General features: G+C 36.3%; 1 protein-coding gene across 1 annotated transcript in view; it reads left to right on the top strand.

Moving 5' to 3' along the window:
• Positions 1 to 21,066, top strand: part of BCKDHB (branched chain keto acid dehydrogenase E1 subunit beta) — a 135,221-nt gene extending 114,155 nt beyond the window's left edge. The window contains 2 exon segments of the mRNA XM_052781651.1: positions 13,535 to 13,687; positions 18,780 to 21,066. Of these exon segments, the coding sequence (XP_052637611.1) occupies positions 13,535 to 13,675 (141 nt within the window). The 3' untranslated portion in view covers positions 13,676 to 13,687; positions 18,780 to 21,066.
• Positions 21,067 to 21,863: the final 797 nt, after the last annotated feature.

Raw genomic sequence — 21,863 nt, 5'->3', positions numbered from 1 at the left:
AAAGTAATGCTGGGGAAAAATAATGTGTGAATGAATTTAGGCTTGAAATTAGAAAAAGGGTTTTAAGATCACCTGCCATACAGAAGGAGTGGGGATAAAAACCAACAGTAACTGCAATATCACTACAGTACAGTATAATACATGATCAGTTTATGATAGAAACTGTGGCGTTCTATGATGGCAGATTCTGAGACCTCATCAAATCTTGTGTCTTTACGCTTTCTCAGAAGTTCAAGAAAGCAAAACAGTTCAGCTGGGCATGGCCTGGTGGCCTCATTTATCGAGGGGAAATCAGATGCATGGACTGGTGGGAGCAGGAATTGCCCTGACTGGATAACCGTTGTTTAAAAGTGTGTCTTGGTTTTGTGGTTGCACAGCTGGAAGAGCACATCAGTGTCAGTGCACCTAATCCCTGACTTCTGCCATCAGTAGTGACTTTATGTGACGGGAAATGTGATTTGAACAACGGTGGGTTTGGCCACCAGCAAAGCAAATGGACCTAAATAAAAGCTCAGACTTCCACAGAATTCTGCTTTTTGGTTTCTCTCTTTATGCTTCCTCTTGTATATCATATATCACAGTCTCTGTGATTGCAAATGGCTAGAGTTTATGCTACTATATAATTACAGTACTGGATACAGGGCAAAACAAGAAGCCCAATGTGCTTCAAAAAATATGTTATATATTGAAAAAATCAGCTGACATAGAGACCTTTAATTCTTAAATGATCCTGCTTCAATATAATAGCTGTGGATTTTTTTTTTTTTTTTGGTCAGGGGAGGAAGGTTAAGATTCCTGTTTACTAATTAGCTTCACAGAATCAGACCATGTCAATAGTAAAGTAATCTTCATTTGCACTATAGTTCCATTTTATCTTTGTGATATTGAATGCCATTTGTTAGTGATCTCCTGTAGAATGCAGCTTGTGTTGATAGATTAATCTCAGCAAAAATGTTACTTATTGAATAAACTGAGAAGGAACTTCCTAACGTACTTACATGAGGGGAACATTTTTATTTTTACTGTTTAGGAGTCATATAGGAGGAAAAGAAAATCTCAGCTTGAAATGAGTTGCAATTTCCTTTTTGCTATATTACCAATGGCTTATTTTTACATTTCATTCATGGCAACTGTACTTTGAGTGCTAACTGTGTGTAATTGAAAAGAAGAAAAATTGTGCTAGGTGCTTCATTAACTAAGGCAGCTGTGTAGGTATTTTACTTTTCACTCTGTTTCTTCATTAGGAAATTTGCTATACAATTGATAACATTGGTGGAAGAGATAGACTAGGTTATGTAAAAGATTTATAGTTTTGACAGTAAAGCAGAAAGTTTGCTAGTGGAGTGAAAATTAAAATTTCATAATTGATTTAGTGTAAAAGTTCACATTATCATTTTAAGTATGAAATTTATTTAAAGAGTCAGTTCTAAGACCAAGTTAAATACTTGGGCTTAATCCAATGAAAACTTAAGTGAGACTCCTAGAATATACAGTTAACCTCTGCCATTATGTTTTTCTATTGTATAAAAATAATTAATTCTGTTACCTGTATTCTGTTCTTCAGTGTTTCTGGATATTTCATAGGTCCCATGCATTTGTTTTTATACATGTACTTCATTAACACTTCAAAATCAGGTGAAAAATTTTGAATTGTTAATTCTGGGATAAATGTAAACTAAAATTTCATAGCCTCTGAAATATATTATTCCTGGTCTTCATTTTTAGACCACTTTTTAAATTAAGAGATGTAATGCTGACTGTTTAGGTAGTTTTATTAAACAGTTTAAAATGAAAGTGTTTCATTTACAGTACATTTCTTGGTCTTTTGTAACAGAGTTGCATTAACTTTTTATAGCTGGGAAAATTAATAAAGTATTAATTTTTTTATTTTCTTTGAGGTTTTGGTTTGGTTTTGATTTTGTTTTTCTTTTTTTGCTTTCTTTTAGTTTTTTTGGCCATTCTTCTTTACAGTGGAATAGCAGTGCAGCCTGTTTGTGTGAAGAGTAATGTAGTGAAAAATGATCAAAACTAAAAGAAAATACATCTCTCTAGGAAAGAAACTAATTATTGTAAGAAAGTTGGGCCTAACTTGGTATAAAGATTTGAAGTTTGTATGATAAAATAATTCTTTCACGCTTTTTAAGTCAGCCTGTACCCAAAAGCTCAGTCTCCAGTATGGTTCATTCAGTGTTTCTGAGTATTTTTTGCATAAACCTTTATACTTTCTGTAAAACCTCACTGCATTTCTCTCCAATTTTTTACCCTTTTTCTGTAGAATAAAAATTGCTTCTCTATACTTACCAGTCAGCTTTCCTAACAGTTACTTTTGCCATTATATGAGAGGGTATTTAATATAGGAGTTGAAGCTTTGCACTAGAATTCTTCCACCTGTGGGTTTGAATCATCAAGCAGCTTCCTATAAATTAAATACGTAAGTAAAATGGTAGCTTGGTTTAAAGAATACACTATAAAATTCCTTATACTTCTGTTTTAAGTAATCTTAATATTTCTCCCCTGCTCCGAGTCCATTTTACAAAGACGATAACGTTAAAAAACGCTGTGGAAAAATACTAGATAAGCCCCAATCTTTTCATGGGTGGATGGGATAATTCCTTTGTACTTGCCTCTGCCTGGCCACGCTGTGGGTTTGCACTGGAGAAGTGTTTGGTGACGGTCAGTCAGAGTGATAGCATCATTCTCACTGTGCTGTCCCAAAATGTAAATGCTTCGGTATAAAATGGGAAATATGCTGGTTTAAATTGTTTAATAACAGCAGTTGAAACTGCATTTCCTTTGAATTTCATTAGTGTGTGTTGAGTGAAGTACTTCTGTGAGGATTTTACTGTGCCAGATACGTAGATTGACAAGGCTGCCTTTGCAAGAATCTCTCAGCTGCCTAAACAGCTGTAAAAATAAGAATACCACTCACTGGCTATTAAAACTCTTAAGAGCAAATCCTTCCCGTCACTTCTGGCATGCTGAAATTAACCAGGGGATGTTTTTGCAAAATAATTAAATAAGTAATTAGGATGGTAGGTGGTAGAGGATGATCTAAAAGTATGAAATCTGATTATATTGGTAGGATATTTCTAGTGTTGTGATTAAAAGGTGTAGGTTGTAATTAGGAGGATGATCCTCACTTTAAAAGCTTAACAAATACTCATTCATGCGAAAAAATGACTTGTAATCCGCAAACATTTTCACATATGAATAATTCTACACAGGCACTTTAGCTCCATTGATTTCACTTGGGTTATTCACCTGTGTTAACATATATGTAACAGTTGGCAGGATCATTGACTGAACAGATGAGTTAGTAATGCCAAGTAACTAAATTAAAGCAAGTATCTTCAGATATTCATGGGCCTGGGAAGTCATTCTAACTGTCTATGGGGCTTAGGGCATGCTTTTAGAAAACGTGTGGGTCCCGATGCAAATATTCATAATTGCCACTTCAGGAAAGTAAACTTGGAATATCCTATAGAATAACATAATTTGTAGTGAACGTGCTGTAAGGTTGTTTGCTATTTTACAGAATAAATAACTTGAATTTGAAGAATTTTGTTGTATTTTGGGTATATACTGCATAGCATATGTCATTTGTAGGAAACACCTTAGATTGTTTCAGTTATGGTGTAGCAATAATTGCCTAGGAAAAAATAGTGTTTCTAGCACTTGTAGTGAAAAGATGGGAAGGGATCATCTAGTGGATTACCATTAAATATCAAAAAAATACTACTTGCCAAAGAGCATTGTTAGGGTTCATTTAAGGCAGTAGCGTATTCTAGCAACCTGGAAGTCCTGTTACGTCCTCTCGAGCGTATCTGTCTTGTGCCATTTATCTTGTGGAGGAGAATCATACTGGCTGCTGGACCTCATGCCCTAAACAATACAAATTATACATTTACTGGAAAGAACTTAATTTCTGTCAGTGTGTCATTCTGAATTGAATATTATTTCAGTTCTGGTCCTAGACTCCACTAGGTTGGATTTAAAATGCGTAGAAGTTTCATGGAAGGGCTTAGCCTTTTGCATAAAACATAGGATGGGATGGGAAGAAATGAAAATTACTTTTTATTTGTTTGCCTCCTCTTGTGGGAAGGATAAGCAGTTTGGTTTGTGGGGTTTTTTTGTTTTGTAAATACCTTGGTGCTGTGTGGTGCTGACTTTTTTTGTGCAGCAAGGCAACTAAGCTACTGATGAAGGCTCTAATCCCAACAGCTTCAAGTTAATGCTGTTGCTGTGAATGTTTGTTGGAGTGGTTGTGTTGTAAACTTGATAAAAATTTATGAAACAATATCCATCTTGCATTGGGTTATTAAAGATTTTTCTGTTCATTTGTGAAGCTAGCCAAAATGAAATTTGAAGACAATCTTCAAACCCTTGTGTGAATGAGAACTTAACTGCATCAGGCAGCCGTTGCTAAGATAGCTGGTGTTGTCTTAAGCAATGCAACTAGTGAAGTTCAAAAGAAATGTAAAATAAGTAAGAAATAAAATATTCTTGAGTCCATATAAAAGTCTTCAATGTATAATGGGGTTATGTTATATAAATGGTGACAAGACCCTCTGTAAAATCTAAGATAGATAAACATGTCACTTGGTGTCTCCTGTCAGCCGCAAAATATTGAAGCTGGAGAAGTTAGTTTCAGTTCTCCCTCTTGGAAACTGCAGAACCTTTTACATTCACCGTGAATATTTCATAAGCAGTAATGTTATTCTGCCTGTAAGCAGTTCAGTGCAGCATAAGTGAAGGACAAAAGGTATGACTCCCCCAAAACAATGCATGTGAATTTTAAAAACGAAATTCAGCTCATAGCGAGGTGTCTGTCCTGAACTGCTGGTCAAATCCTCTTTCGGAGTGTTTACAACTCCAGAGGTACGAGTGACAATGAAGACAACATTATCCTCGTTTGTTTTACTTGTCTAATTATGCGCATTCCTTTCTGTGAAATGGAAGTAGTGAGCTTAACAGGGTAAATTGGTTATTTTTTAATATAAAGAAATTGCAAGTGGTCTGGAAAAATATGCAACATAAACATTTTTCAGTGACTTGAATTAAAACATACTTTCAGTGTCATTAGTTTCATCAGCTGATGATGTGCCAGGAGCAAAACACGCAAATACATATCTGCACTGAAAGTCAACTGAGTATGCAGGATTACAGAAAAATAACATATGGGATGCTCTAGATACTGATTTTTCAGAAAAAAGTGCATTTAATATTTCAGTCAACTTGTGGATTCTTTACTTCCACGTGACAGAAAAAGCCTGTATTAACAGCATTGGCTTGCAAGACTGCTGCCGGTGTGTAGCTACCCCATAGCTGTTGTAGTGACCTAACATCATCTTATAGGATTGCAGTTAAGGCCATAGCACCAAAAATTCTATCCTGCCTGAAGAAAGCAGTTTCAGAAATACTTTATTTAGTACATAGGAATGTTTGTATTCTTACGAGTCTGGGTTGCTTCCACTTGTATTATTTTCATTTTACATTGCTTGCAATTTAAACATCTTTTTGTTCAAATTCCTTGAACATTTATTGGGAAACCTTTAAAGTATATGGTATATAGTAGAAACACGTTTTCGAAAAGTGTGTGTGTGTGTCGTATAGAAGAAATTTATATTAACTGTCACCATCCTCCCCACCCAATCCTATGTGTTTCTTTCGATGAAGACAACGTTTAAAGTACACATGCACTCCCTTTCTTTTCTAGTAAAGATACTAATACAGAGAATTCATATATCAAGCTTTTTTAAATTGCAACAAGTATCATAATGCAACATCTCATAGATAATTTAAAAAAGGTTTAAGTAATAAAGTATTTAAGTATTAAAACAGGATTAAGTATTACTCTTAAAATGTTGCATTATGTTGTATTTGTATTCTAAAAGTGCTGTGGTCAGAAATATATTCCCTGCTAATAGATTCAATGGTTGTGATTGAAAATAGCTGAAGTAAATTCTTATTTTAGCATGATGGATTTAAGAGGGATGTGAATTATTTGGAAATAATTTTCTTGATTTTATGTTACAATACTTCATCTTTTGTATAGTAAATTTGACTTCATGTATAAATTGTTTGATGTGATTCAGTACTATAAAGCCAATATTTACCATTAATTGCTTTTTAATGGTAACAAGCCAATGAATTACAGAGAACAGACTTTTTTCCCCCCGAGTGCTTCTTTATTTTTTAATTGCTGATGTATTTTATAAGTAAAAATATTATCTGCTTGGCAATCATAAGATAAATAATTTTAGCAGTGAACTATTTCTCTGTATTTGACAAGACATTAATTATGTAAATGCAAAAAATTGGTAACATAAAATGTATCATTGCAAGCTGTGCTAAGTTATAAAAGGATTGTCTTAAAGTGATCTCAAAAAGGAGAAAACTCTGATAGAAGTTAAACCTTTACAACATATAACTGCAGAGCTCTCTGAGGAAAAATTGTATCACTATTGTAACTATCAGGAAAAGTTTTATAAAAGTATTTTAAGACGAATCTGGCTAAGCTGTTGGAAAAAAATGCTCCTTCTAAAGAGACAGATATATATATCTCAGCTTGAAAATATCTCATGGGTGTATAGTACATATGTAGCTCATAGAAGTGACTATTCATAAGAACGTAATATATATGTGTTGTCAAAGCACATTCTGTTTAAAACTTGTAGCATTTGGTCCTTACAGCTGTCAAGGAGCATACTGTGCTACAATTGTGAGACATAAGAAAGCTGCAGATACTTGACTTTTCTGTTATTGAAAGTAAACTGTTCAAATTGGACATTTTTTTTAAGCAGAAACCAAAGAAAAAGACCTTTAATCTATATTTAGTGTCAGCTTTATTGCATGAAATCCCCTTTTATAAAATAGGGTTTGATTGACTACTTCTTTGGAAAGCTTCTTTTGAAAATCTTTATCTAAGCTTTGATGTAAAAAATAGGTTTTGTTGTAAATGAGATGATTATGCTCGTTATTAAACTATAGTAGGATTCATCTCATTCTTATAATAATGTGTAATTTACAGTTGAAAATCCATCTGAGGAAGTATTAGATAATATAAATGTAACAGTCATCTATAAAGTGATATGGAATAAGTTTTCTTAACTGTTTGAGCCCCACACTTTAACTTATGACAACAGCATAAATAAATCAGAATAAAAATATCAGACCAGAAAGTGAAACTCTAATGTGGTAAGAGTTTTCTTTCTAAAAAGTCCTTTGAATATGTGTGTGAGTTTTTTAAATTTTGTAATCTATAGATGAGATGGCAAAATTCAGAGTTCTAACTGACAGAAACCACAACTGAATTAAACCTTTGCAACTAGTCACTGAGTTCCTGGGTCTAAATTTTGTAGTTATTCTCAGCAGAAAAATAAGTAGTCTTGCATGAAAAATGTTCCTGTAGTTCACCTTGTGTAATGGACCTTAACCTTATGTTTAGTCGTCTTTTTATTATGATAGGTATAATACCAAAAGAAATATTAAAATTTCTATCAAGCTCTGCCTGTTCATATTAGTCTTCAAAATCAACTTTTTTTTTTTGTCATCCTACAGAAAGTAAATTTTTGTACTGAAAAAAGGAGTTGTAAAATCAGTGTTCTCACACAGCAACTCCGTAGTCATGTGATATTCTTGTAGCTCTTAATTTTTTTTGAGTACCTGTAGTGTTGCAAAATAAGAATAGCATGGGAGACACCCCTGGGACATAAAATGTTGCAGAAATTATTCATTTTTAAAGGAAAGTTTTCTCACCTTAGGGAGTATTCTACAGAGTAGTAGAATTTAAAAATATAAAAAAATATTTCCTTTTTACTGATTTTAATCCATGTCAGTCAGAGGGGGAAAATGAAATAGATCCAAAAGATATGAAAGTAAAGAGAATAAGACCAAAATAGGATAATTAAGGGGAAAAGTATCAGTTTGGAATTGTCTGTCGTGCTAGCTGCACATTAGTGTCATTTACTGGTACTTACCAAAGTGTTTGCATATGGAGGTTTGTTTACAATGAATATGTAGGTTGATAGAAATTTCCTTCAGAGGAAGGATGTCTGGAGCAATAAACTCTTCAACTATTTTCTTCTTGGCCAGATGCCTACAAGCACTTCCCCTAAAGTGCGGACCAGATTGCTTTATTTTTCTATACTTTGCAGAAGGATGAGTAATGTTTTCTATCAGTAATGCCCAATGATGGGTTTTTGTTTTCTTATTTTATCCTTTTTGTACAATTGCATATCTCTATAAATGCCTGCAATTCTCAGTTGTACATGTTTTTAAGAGTTTTGCACTCAGAACACTGATTTAGGAACGAGTACCTGAATCTGTGATAAGAGTAAAATGTACACTTAAATAAAGCTAAAATAAACTTGGATGAAGTTTTCCATATTAGCATACTAGAATATTATAATCTGGGGAGATAGAGGTCGTGTACCCAGTACTAGAGGATGCATTTCAAATATGATCATGCAACATCTAGCAAGTCCTTGGTTTTAGCATCTATTCTAAAAATCAAGGCATAAGATTGTTTTGAAATGGTGTGTGTGATACATTTGGCTGATTGCTATGAATTTCAAGAACAGATTTTTAGTGGGACCTGTGGTCTTAAATTGTTTTGAAAAGTCTTCCTAAACGTGTATTAAGCATCAAATGTTGAGGTGAAATAATGTGACCAATTGAAATACCTTTATAGAATATAATAATGTGTTTTCCAGGAATCTTTGAGTGGAATTCAGGCAAATTAAGGTAATTGGCAAAGGTCATATTGAATATCTGAGGCCAGAATTTGACATCTGCAGTTAGGAAGAATGACGACTTAATGTTTTGTCTGAATTTTTTTAAATTAAGACAATTTGGATATATTAGGCTAATAACTATATCTGTTCCCTTAGAAGCATTTTTTTTTTTCTAACAAACCAGTAATTTTTTACTTCAGTTGAATTTTGGAAGTTAGTGGATATTGTACTAAATAAATATGATTTTTTCATACTGATTTTCAAAACTGAATTTAAAACGTTTTACACTGAATCAGAAATCCCACGCCTACTACTTTCCTTCCCAAACCATTTAATTTTTAAGTTTTTTTCCTGAGGTCTTTCCTTGAAAGATGTCAACTTGTTTAAACAGTGTCTCTGAAATAGGCAGGGAGTTACCGAAGGCTGTAAGCTTCTATTCCCCTATTGTGCAAGAGCGCTTTGGGCCAGTACCAGCCCTTATATGCCCAAGTAGTATGGAGTAAATCCACTTAATTTAAAATTTTGATCTTCTATCACTCTTTTAAATACTGTGGTAGACTTGTTCTGATAGGCTTGTACAATGGATGTCTGCTAATTAGTCTTAAAAAGAGCTTGATGTTGAGTATTTAATATTCTCACTCATGTTTCTCTACAACGTGGCTGCGCAGGTGCAAGTAGTTTGGCACAGCAATATGTACAGCAGATGTGGCAGTATCATATTCAGGATGAGATGGACTCATGTTTCTCCTACAGTCTAACTTTTAGCAGCAAGTGTGAACAAGAATTCGTGTAAGGCAGTCTATTTGATGGGCTGATCACTTAAGTGCTCTTCAAGCTCAAAAGGGAAGATCAGTTAGAAATAGGTCTGTAGACTATATAAATTTTTTTATATTAGGATATAAATCTTGCGAACACTATGATTTTTCAAAATGTAATGCCATCTAATGAAGAATGTAATCTCATTTCGTCAGGTTACAGTTATTAAGTTAATGCCATCAAGCAGGCAGTTTCATATTCTGTAACCTTGAAAGTTTGGTTTGATTTGGATTTAAAGGACACAACTGAATATATCATCCCATAAATTAGAACTTATTCCAGAGATAAGTTAAAACGCCATGAACTGATAAATTTCATTAGTTGTGTTTTAAACAAAACTGGCTCCAAACCTGATTATAGATCGTTATAAGCAAAGACCTCAGTCCTAAAAAAGACTTGCTGCATACTTAGATGTACCCAAAGCACAGCTGGTGAAGTGATAGTATCTTCTATCAAACCACCTTACGTGGTTGTAAAAAAAAAAAAAAAAAAAAAAAAAAAAGAAGACATGATTTCCCTCTAAATCATCTTATTAAGATATTTTCTTAAGCTTGTTTTCTATGACTGCTTATGTGTAAAATGTGTGGATTTGTGATTTTTTGGTTTTTGTGGACCAAATACTTAGCATATGGCAGGACTATCAGTGTGATTCTATGAGTAAATCTAGCTATCTTACTATGAGCATGGTGCAAGTCATAAAAACATGAGCTTTATTACATTTTGAATGAGAACCGTGATGCTAAGGTCAAGTGTTTGCCACGCTCTTAGCAAGATCAAGGCTCTTGTCTCTTTACAATGCTTCTACATTGTAAAGTAAAAGTGCATTTTCTTCATTGCTTTCAAATACCTTATTCTGATCATAATTTTATACTCCACCTTCTGGATTATGATTTTATTTCCACTCTATTAAAAAAAAAATCTTAAAAGTTTTTATTGTTTACAATTTGCTTTTATCAATATCCTTGCAAATATTGTCAGTAAATCTGTCAATTAAATAATGTCAACTGAATCATCTTCATTTTGCTAGGTCTGCAGTGTTTCTGTTGTTACAGTGGTCATTGACATTGAGAGACTTACTCCAGTAAGTTCCATAATCAACACATCAACTGACCTAATCCTGCATCTGTAAAATGTATGCATCAATAACGTAACTATCCTCTGCATAATAACATATGCATGTCTATAGGATTTACCCATGACTTTAGGTATGGCCAATAAGGTAAAAAATACATCGTAAGATGGTCTTAACAATTGGGGGTTGGACTAGATCTTTGGTGGTCCCTTCCAACCCAACCCATTCTATGATGGTACTCTAAAAACTGTAAGCAGCTTATTCAGTGTATTGTTATACAAATTTTATCAGTTTGCTAGGAAAATTACTTTTTCCATGCTAAACTATTACAGTGTGAAATTCTGTGCATGACACTAATACAGTCAGAGCCATTTGTGTGTGAATCTTTGTGAAACTGTGTTGATTTCAGTCAGATAATGGGTAAGTAGAGACTTTCCCTCATGGATTTGACTGGTGGCTTGGGTCTGTTTTTTTCTGCCTCTGAAGTATTTTACTTATACAGTGCAATAACTTAGTTAAAAATCTGCAAACACACGCCCTTACCTCCAGAAAAATAATAGTAAGAGAGTTACATTTGTACAGATACACACAGAGAGTAGCTCAGACTTAAGAGTTCTTCCACCTTTATCGGGTTGTCATTCTTGGATGGTATCTGGCAAAATACAACACTGCTCATCCCAGCTTCACTCTGGCTTCCCTACTGAGGCAAGGGAATCCATGTGACTCTCTGGAAGCTGTACAAGTTTCAAAGCATAGGGGTATGCTCAAACTAAAGCCAGTTGCTGAGTGTTAAAACCACAGAAAGGGTGCTTGTAACAGCTGGTTTGGGTTCTGCCTGAGGAAAAAAAAAAAAAAAAACCCACCAAAAACCATTAAGTGGAGTTTTAGAAAGTCTTATGACTTAAGATTTACATTTACAGCCAAGCCTGGGGGCTCACTGAGGGCAGGAGAGCACCCTGCCTGCCAGTCATGGATAACGTTTCCCTGGCTGCTGCTTGAGCTGCTGAAGGTGCAGTGCTGCTCTCTGCACGGATGCCCAGTGTATGGGGAATATGGCAGTAAATATTTTCAGTGAAACTAATGAACTTCCTCTCCAAGGTTTGTGTGGGATGAGCTGTTATCCCAGAGCTGGTTATGCTGTAAACCAAAGGTCTCTCCTAGGTAGTGGTCCTGTGTCAGGTACTCTGAAACAGCAATGCAGGACTGGAAGGCTGTGGGTCTAGAATATACTTGTATGTTTTGGTGTAATGCAATTTCACAGGTGGTCTGGGCAGTCAGTTTTGGGATGGTCTGAAAGCTATTGCTTTGTCCTATTGGGCAGTCACAATATGGGAACCAAGGACTGTTAAGTATCAAAAATATCCTTGCCAGCAGGTTGGGATAGGACATCATGATCTACCTCATGGACAGGTAAAGGATTTAATACACACTACTTCCCAGCATTTTGTACTAATGTGAATCTTTACAAAGAAAAGCAAAGGAGTGCCTGAAAGCAGAGCTCAAAAAATCTTTATATTGTTTGCATATATTATTACCTCAGACCTATTCGGACTCTGAAGTTTTCTAGGTGAATTAGTTCACTGTTAAATGTCATGATGCTGTGTGCAATCACACAACCTCTTGGACTTTTTACTTCCATCTGTCTTCCAGAAATCTGCCACTTCACAATGCACCAAAGTGGTAGCTGGAGCAAAAGGTTGTAATAATCTCAGTGTGTTATGAGTACCTTCTATGCTGCCAAATACCGTAATGTATAGAAAGCGCAGTAAGTTAGAGTTAGGCTGCCATGGACTGCAAGGCAACATGCATTCAAAGCAGTTCATCAGTCTGAGAAAATACTTAGCACTTTGCTGCAGAAGAGCATAGCTCTTTGACTGTTTTCTTTGTGGGCCTGGTGAAAAAGGACTGGTAGATAATCCTTCACCTTCCGTTTTGCTGAGCCGAGTACAGGGGAAGTTGGCCAGGATGTCTCAGTTGCTGCAGTCCATGAAGGAGAGGCCAGGAGGAGACAGGTTTTGTCTCTTCATTTGTCTGCTCTGGAAAGCAAATACATATGCTAAAGATCTGGGGAGAAAGGGAGCTGATAATTAGCATCAACATCAGTTTGATCTGGCGAAGTTATTTCTGCATCTACTTCTTGCAGATTCTCATGGTCCATGCCATCACTCTGGTACCTGAGAGTGGGAAGATTGAAACCCAATATTTATTTGGTAATTAAAGCTGGTAACGTTACACATATTTCCACAGGTTACTTTCAGATTAATATGGTGTATTTGTAATATTTTGTACCCTACTAGGTTGACTAATGAAACTCTCACAGTCGTTGCCAAATCCGATCTCCAAATAGAACACAAGTTGTGGGGTTTTGTGTAGAGCATGGATTTGACTCAAGGGTTAGAGATACGCAAATCCACTTGAGTTCAAATTCGTAATTTCCATAACTGCTTAATGCTTCTCAGACAGAGTCTTATATCATCTAAGGGTTCAAAGAAGTTTGAATATGATGTTCATGTATCCGGCAAATAATACACACTCTTAGATTATGTAATTTTTCTATATGTTTAAAAGTGGTACAGGAAAGAAACTCTTACTCCTTTGTTCCTAAAATACTTGTTTCTTGGCAGCACTTCTCTGGATGTATAGGAGATGTACTAAATATAACCTGCCTATGATTTAATGCAGCACACATGTAGAAGATGAAAATAACATTAACACAGGTTGTTATTTTAATATGGACCTTTGAGCAACAGAAAGCACTGTTCTGGTCTGGACTGCTTATGCTGTGATATAAATAGAAGGTTTGAGTTTCCAGGACTGTCAGTCTGGCAAAGTTCATTCGACCTCAATTTGTGATGCAAGACTCTTGAAAATAATGACCTCACTAACATTTATTCTGTATTTCTGTTAATAGGAGGAATGCTTTTTGAATTTAGAAGCTCCTATTTCAAGAGTATGTGGCTATGACACTCCTTTCCCTCACATCTTTGAGCCTTTCTACATCCCAGACAAATGGAAATGCTATGATGCTCTTCGAAAAATGATTAACTACTGAGCAGTAGTACAGGTGAGAAATAACGTCTTATACGGACAGTTTGCCTGTAAGGATTCTGACGGAGTGATTGCAAGGTTTGGGGCTAAAGTGCTACTCATTTATTTATTTATAACAAGAATTGTCTCTTAGGGCTTTGGGCCTTTGGTCTTAAAGTCATCTGAATATTTTTAAGTAGTGCCATTGAAGTCAGTGTTTAAAATTAATTACCTTGCTTAATCTTTAAAATTAATTACCTTGCTTAATGAATCTGAAAATTAAATGTCTTGTATCCTGAGAAGTGAAAAGAATGTAAAGTGAAAGGTGAAAGGAATAGTAATGCACAGAATGTATTTTCACCTATATTAGAAGACTTACAATTATTTCATAGGCAAACCATAGCGTAAAATTTTATAATTTTTTACTCTTCAGGGTGGCGTGTAAACTTGTGAGGTACTAATAAGGCCCAATTTACACCAAATATAGGCACTGCATTGCAAACATACACAGAGCATTGAAAATACATGGAGTATCTGTAGTATCCTACAGTTCTGTTCAAATACAAGTACAAGGCTTATATTTAATATTTATTCTAAAAATAATTTTTATTTATAATCTTTTATGTAATTTGGTTATGCTTGAAGATTTCTGTTTGCAGAGCCCTTCAGGCGCCAGGCCTGTGAAGTAATATATATTTCTATTACATGTCTATTAATCACGGTCTGTAACATCTTTTGTCTTTGTTTCATTGTAATAGAATACTAAGTAGCATTAGACTGTGCAGTGGCCAACCAGGACTTAGTATTGCTTGTTGTTGCAGGAGAACTTCTGTTGCTTAATGACCAAAGTTTAATAGTTAGGAAATGTGTCAACACCTGGTATTCTCTGCTTCTTTTAACTAAGTGAATCAAGTAGCCTAGTTTTTGAGATTAAGTCTTGATGGGTCTTGTACATCTGAACTAAAAGGAAAAGAAGAAATCAACAGGCCTGTTTTCCTTTAGAATAAGGAGATCCTGTAATAGGCAGGCAGGGGATTTTTAGCTGTGGAGGGCCAAGGTGGCCCCTATATTAGGGGCGCCCTCTCGTGTCCATTTTACCTATACCTTAAGCTGTGAATTAAATTTAGGGCCAGGGATAGCAGGTTGTCAATATTGTAACGTTAATCTTGTTTATTTGCATACTTACTTTCAGGATGACTTTTTGCATTTCACTCTGTTTCCTTCCATAGCTGATGGTGGAGTGCCTGCGTGTGAAATGGGAATGCTACCAGTGAGGCAGTGTCTCTGAAAAATAATGTAGTTCCACTTAGAATATTTCTCCGAAATCACCTGCTATTGACACACCAGAGCATTTCCCTAGGATTAAAACTAAAGAATGTTGTGATCATTTTTTGTAGAGTATGTGGTAAATGTTCTCTTTTTCATGATGGCCATCCTTGCCTTTTATCTGAGGTGAAGTAAACTTATTAAAGACTTCCTTTATTTTTTGTTTGGCACCTCTGTAATAAGGTCAGTGAAGCTTTCCTAAAGAGCATGGGTTGTATCTGCTCTTTGAGGTGAGTTACGGGGCCATGCTAGGTAACCTCTAATCTGTTCCTTTCCAAGGGAAACCAAAGGACCAAATATTTTTACCTCTGTGTAAGGAAAGGGAGACAAACCGAGGACATTTGGGTGGTTCAGAGACTTAGTTTAACCCCCATTCCTCTATAGGATGGTAAAGTGAGGGAGGTATGAGGAGAAAAAAGTAGGTTCTGAGGTTGCATTGAATTTGCACACAATCCAGTTTCCACACTGGAAATTCACACTAAACCTTTCTGTGAAGGTATTACGAACTAAAATGTGGACAAGTCATCTGCATTTGTATTTACATTTCTCCTGTGGGCTGCACCACACATAAATATCAGAAGAGGTTATTGGCCAGCTGAAAACATGGATTTAGGATATCAAGGAGCAGGTTTATTAGGGGCTGTCTGGAAAAAAATATAAAGACAGAAAACTCTGCTTTCTGGTTTGTCTAAGAAAACATCTGAATGGTGGAGCCTGTAACACGATGTCTTTTGGTTGGTGTGACTAGTTACTAGTGTTACAGAATGAGCTGCTCAGAGGTTTTTCTAAGAGAGAACCTTAATGTGCCTTGTTTTAAGGCACGTTTCAGGGGAGTATTCCCTTATTTTACTGTGCGCTATAGTAGGTAATTGGTCCTATGTGCTTGACACAGCAGTTGCAGTAGATCTCCATCCTGCCGTCTACTCCACAGAGTTTGCCTATAAGGTAGTGCGCTTATGTTTCTGAGAAATGGAAGGATTGCTTTATATTTGCTTCTTTTTTTACTCAGTGCAACATTTATTAGTGACGTTACTTGCCATTGGTCTGGACTGATGAGGTTAATGTGTTCCAAACCACCTCACCTGTAGGGAGACAGGGATATCTTTTCTAAGAAATGGTGTTACAGTTTGTGTGGATTTGAGCACAGCCATAGTCTTCTGGATGTTACAAAAGTTGGGCCCCTTCTTGTCCTACTGCTGGAGAGGCAGAGGAGCTAGCAGTTCCTGGTGGTGAGGTGGGGTGTAGGGTTGGCTTTTGAGTTACAGAAAGTGCCAAGCTGGCTAAGTTGTTGCTTGGCTTATGTTTCGAGTCATTTCTGTTAGATACAACCTGGTGGCATGGCTGGCTACCTTCTTCTTTTCCCCTCTTAATCGACAACTTACTAGAAATTGTTTCATCTATTGCTTTCGGGCAGGCTGTGGGGAAAAAACCCAAGTAGTAATTGTCAAATATATCAACACTACATATCAGATTGTCCTTTCTAACATGGTCTGAAATCTCTGTAGTTTGAGTTAGAAGCTACCTGCAACTTCATTTCATGAAGTCTGCAGCAGTATGATTCCCTCCCCTTGTTACTGGGTAACACCAAGTTGTATAGTGTTTTGTGGTCTACCACTGTTCGAAAGTCCTCTTCAGACCTGAGAATGGGTTCTATATTAAAGCATGGGTATGCTAACTCCAAACGTATTTTTACCAGTTACAGTATGCTTTTCTTTAAGTTATTCATGTGATGAAGTCTTTCTGTCCTTATTCACACAAGGAACTATTTCTCACTTAAAGAATAAATCTGCATCTTCTTTAAAAAACGAACAAACAAAACCCTCCCTGAAGTATGTTTGGCTGTGTATACAAATATACCTCTTACCCAGAAAGATTCCTCTCAGGCACCTGAATTAACTTTGTGTCTGAGGCTAATTCAGGGTCTCAAGCTGGATGCTACAGTCAATCATTTCTGAACTTAGCCTTGTTATCTTAAAGTACATTTAGTTTTACTCAACCTGTGTTGACAGTGTCTCACACATGCATAGCTGCTTATCTCAAGATTGACAGTACAGATGGTTTTTCTGCTCAAAGACAGCGTTTGACAATGCATACTGTATACCTCACTGATGGGACAGGCAAGAGCAAAATCTGTATCTTTCAGCAGCTTCTTAGTTATTAAAATTTATAGCTATGTTAGCTATAAGAGAAATAGCTTCCAGGTAGGCAGCTGTGTTCCAGATAACTCTTTGTAGTTGGAAAAAAGATAAAGAGAAAAGGAGCAGTGAGATTAGGATGGATATACATTTCCTGGATAGATGGAATGGTGTCTGGCTGTTCATTTGGGGGGGGTGGGGCTAAAAGAAGAAACAGAAGGAAATAGCCACAGATTTTATAAAATATACTCTTACGATACACAAATATATTGAGGGTTGGATGTCACATAGAAATGGCAAACAGCCAAGTGCCTTTTTGTTACCTTTTGCAGCTTTTTCTACCACATTTGCATATTCTGTTCTCTTGTCAAATTCTGAATTTTAAAGCTGTCACTGCCAGGTGACACTTTACCTCCATGAGAGAGTGTGTGTGTGTGTGTATGTAGACACACCATTACTATTACAAATTTAGTCTCTGAAAATACAAAGTTATCGCACTGAACTTCATTATGGAACTGTTTTATGGAAAATTTAATCTTGGTGCTTAAAGGTTAGGCAATGTTAGAGGATGATGGGGGGTTAATTTAAATTTATTTTTTCTTTCCAAGCATGTATTTGAAGTTGTATTTCAACATCGAATACAGTTTGCTGAGAACCAGTGGTGCAGCTGGGAGAGACTAGCAAATGACAGCAATGCTTTCCCTTTCGCAACCAGTAAGTTGTGCTGGGAAACAGGAAGGGACTTTGGTTAGTGAATGTCTGTTCTTTGCACTCCTGGTTATTAGGCAGGGCTTCTCACAGGTTACCTTGAGGCACAGGAAAAATATAATTCCTCTCCCTGTTTGGTAAATAAAATATGAGAGACTGTGCAAGATCATTTCTTTTTAACCTGAGACTAACAACCAGGTTCTTTTCAACACAGAATCCCAAATGTGGCAGGCTAGACTGCCTGCCTTTTTTAATGCGCTGTCTCTAACCCACTAGAATAAACAACCTTCAGAGGCTTGAGTAGGACGCAACATTCCTGGTTTATAATGTTTTCCTGCTGGATGGCAAAAATCATGCAAATGGCCAGTGAATCATGTCTTGTTCACAACCAGGGAGTAGTCCAAATATAAGATAACAGTCTACTAGCGCTACGAGTCAGTCTGTTAGCGTGGCTGTTGCAAGTCTATGCTTGCATTCAAACCTTGCTGAGAATTCATGCAAGGTCAGGAATAATGAAAGTATCTTTTAAAAAAACTATAAATGGGAAAGGTATTGACTATAGTTTCTTTACAAGAGTCCTCTTCACTGTAATAGCAGATTGATAGTATATCTAGTAGAGCTTTAAAAAAACAAAACATAACACTTTGGTTAACATGCTAGAGTGGGATGGAAGACACTTCATCATAAAGTTTTTCTGTAAATGGTGGTAATTAGTGTTGTCTTTACACTGGATATCAGTTGCAGCATTTCTAATTTCTGAGTGTCTACCTTGGCAGGTTTAAAAATTTAATATAGTTTTTAATGCATAATAAGTGTTTTGTTATGGTTCACACACCTTGAGGTTAAGACAACATAAATTTAAAAAGTGAGATTGCCATGGAGGGTGCTGTGTGTTTAAGTTGTGGATATTACTTTCAGCCTTAAGATTTGTAATTTATTTTGTCATCTTCTTCTGCAGAGATGAGAAGAACGACAGGGAAATACAGAAGCTGCCTTCAAAACTCTTGATACTTTACTCTGATCTTTTGCGTTTGGAATTCACATAGCAGACTGTTTTCTCTGAACTCAGCTATCCTTAATATTCATCTTGGCTATTCTTCGGAAAGTTCAAATCATCCTTAATTATGAAATCCGTGATGGGCAGGTGATTGCTATAATAAGTAGTTTCAGATGTATTTAAAGATATTCCAGATGTCACACATCGCCATGCTTCACTAGGTTACATCTCTAAACTTCACTGTGTAAATATTAGAAGCAGGATTTTATTCAATAAAACATATTATGCACATGTTGTCTCTTGGTTTTGTTATTGTTTTGGGAAAACCCAAAGAAGTTATTTGAATGTGACTGTATTTTCAACAAAATAAACCTTAGACAGCCACACCAGCTTGTGCATCTGGTCTGACAGAAACCTCCTTTAACCAGCGTTGTTAGTTGTCTTTCAGAGGCTTCTTGTAAAATGTCCTAAATACTGATTCTCCTTTTGCAAGCGAAATGAAAACTCCATTTCTCTTGAGAAGGGAGGAGAGATTTTTTTGCTTTGTTGCTATAGGTGAGAGGCTCCATTGGTACATCTTTGCTGCAATATCTTTGTTTAATTATTTTTCCTCTAGATATGGAACATGTCTGCTGCTAAGCAGTTGTGCAAAATGTGCCAGTTTGTCAAGAAAAGGTAACAGTACCCTGACATATTCATGCCAGTGGTGGGAGAAGAGTCAGCGTACGTACCATTTTCTGTTGGTGAGGACACAGAAATACAAAATTACCCCAAAGACTCTATTACAATACTAAACCTGAATCTTTATTTTTCCTGTGTTAATATAAAGGGCACTGAATGTCCCTAAGTGCAAAAAGGCGTCCAACCTTTCAGACTGAGAGCTTCTCAGCTCAGTGGAGGTTTGCTTAATTTTTAACAGTGCCCTTCTTTTCCATATGACAAGCCAAGGACACGGCAAAGATTTTGTGAAAATTATCCTCTCTTGTCCTACATTCCAGGACTGCTCAAAGGGCAGCAGATCTTCTTCCAGCACAGTAGTTTCAAAGCTTATTACTGAATTCCTTTGGTACCAGCTCTGCTCATTTTTCCGCCACCTAAATTAAGTGTGAATTCAGCAGTTCCTAGTCTTTTTGGTTGCTTTGCTCTCTGTACAAATCAATCTCATGCTGCGTTGCTTCTTATTATATGGGGGAAGGAGGGGAGGGGTTGGGAAGATGTATGCCAGTAGCCAGATAACCACATTTCCCTTATTATTCAGAGGGATCTTTCAGGGAGAAAGGAGAATACCTTTGTACACAGACCTGCTCAGGGCAGTCCTCAAGGTGATGGCTGAAACACGCCAGGGAGAAAGCTCAGGAGGATAACTTCACTCTGAATGTCAGTGGATATTCCCCCCCCATGCCCCTCCGTCACCCGTTCCGATGATCTGGGAGGTTGTTAATCGAGCGGATGCACTGAAATCCAAGGGAAATCTGGCCTTTGGGACAACGTCCTTGGTTTATGGGTACCGAAGTGCATGCGCCCCCATCTCAAAGTGTTGTGCTTCTTGGGGCTCCTAGGCTACTCCCATCTCACCCTCCCAAACCGCAGGAGCAATCCGTGTTTGTAATGTGAGGTGATGCTTGCCCTCCAGTGGAACTTAATTCAAAACACCACCCACGTTCCAAGGGGTGGTGCAGATGGAAGGTGCTAAATGATAAATCTTTTCAGGTCCTACTACCGTTTTGTGTAAGATGCTGCGTTTATAGTTCATACATTCCCTACAGAATGCCACAACTGATAATGAAGCCATTTGTTAATGTTTCTAATCAAAATGACATTATTAGTCAAGTCTTCTGTCTGTCTCTTGTAAATGCCATGTATAGAATGTTTATTGTTTTAAATAAGATGATAGATGCATTATGTATTTTATATTTTTTGTGCTGGATGGAAACTATTTTGGTTTTGCAAAGAAAAATGGTTTTAAAAAATATTTCTCTCTTTGTAGAAAATCAATAGTTGTTTTAGTAACTGTCTTCTAAAAATGTACCGTTACTACATTTCAAAGCATATAAAATAGATACAATTATGGTACTGCCATAGTAAAACGTGCTTTGGTAATTAAAAGCCTTAATGCTATATGCTTTGTATTGTGGTTTTCATAGATAAAAGCAGTTTGTAATTTAGTGGAGAGCTTAAGTTCAAGTTGCATGTATGGAAATACAGAATAATATATTTCTCAATAAACACGTAGAGAATATTTGCTCTTAATGTGGACTACTACAGTCTGGTTGAGGGGCAGGTTTTGTATTTTCAGTGAGTGGTGATGTGTCATTTTTTAATAGTTTAAAAAATGTTCCTTTCTCCTCCGTTTTGGATAATAGAGTATTTTTCCCTGGCAAAGACAATTAATGTTCTAAAATAGGTGCTGCTCCCAAAAACCTGCCTAGATGGCAGTATCCACTCATGTAACCCGTGCTCAAGGATGGTGGCTGTTTAAAGTGCGTGTTACGGAAAAATGACATATAGTTCTAAACTGGACAGGAAGGTGTATGCTGTTACATACAAATAACTGTTTCTCATTAAATTCCTTAATAATAAAATCCAAAGACAAGTCATGTTTTCTTTTTTTTAACCAATTAGTCTCTTAATTAGATTAATTAGATTATGCAAAAAATGCGTGGGGAATATTCTCAGATTTAACCTGGGCAGTGATTGTTTCACTCCAAGTAACTCCTTCGAAAGCAAAAATCATGTCAGTACTCCTTGCCGATAGTCCAGAAAGTTAGTAATCTATCTAGTCACGCTCATTTAGCAGTAATGCTGGAAATACTTATGATATGTAGTTTAATGCTGGATCCTGAGACCGGCATTCAAGACAGATATACACAGCCTTCATGGAATCCCAGATTTATTAACTGCTGCTGAAAGACTTGTATACTCTTTTTCTGTCATCTAGCTCAGTTAAGACTATAGTGCCATAACAACCTCCTCGTAATAAACAGTGCACCAATTAATAAAAATTGAATTTAAATCATTAGAGGTATTCTCCCTCGTGGAAGTGCACG

Source organism: Harpia harpyja, chromosome 3, assembly GCF_026419915.1.
Source record: "Harpia harpyja isolate bHarHar1 chromosome 3, bHarHar1 primary haplotype, whole genome shotgun sequence".
Lineage (NCBI taxonomy): Eukaryota > Metazoa > Chordata > Aves > Accipitriformes > Accipitridae > Harpia > Harpia harpyja.
Note: the sequence above shows the minus strand (reverse complement) of the source record. Positions and strands in the feature narration are given on the sequence as shown.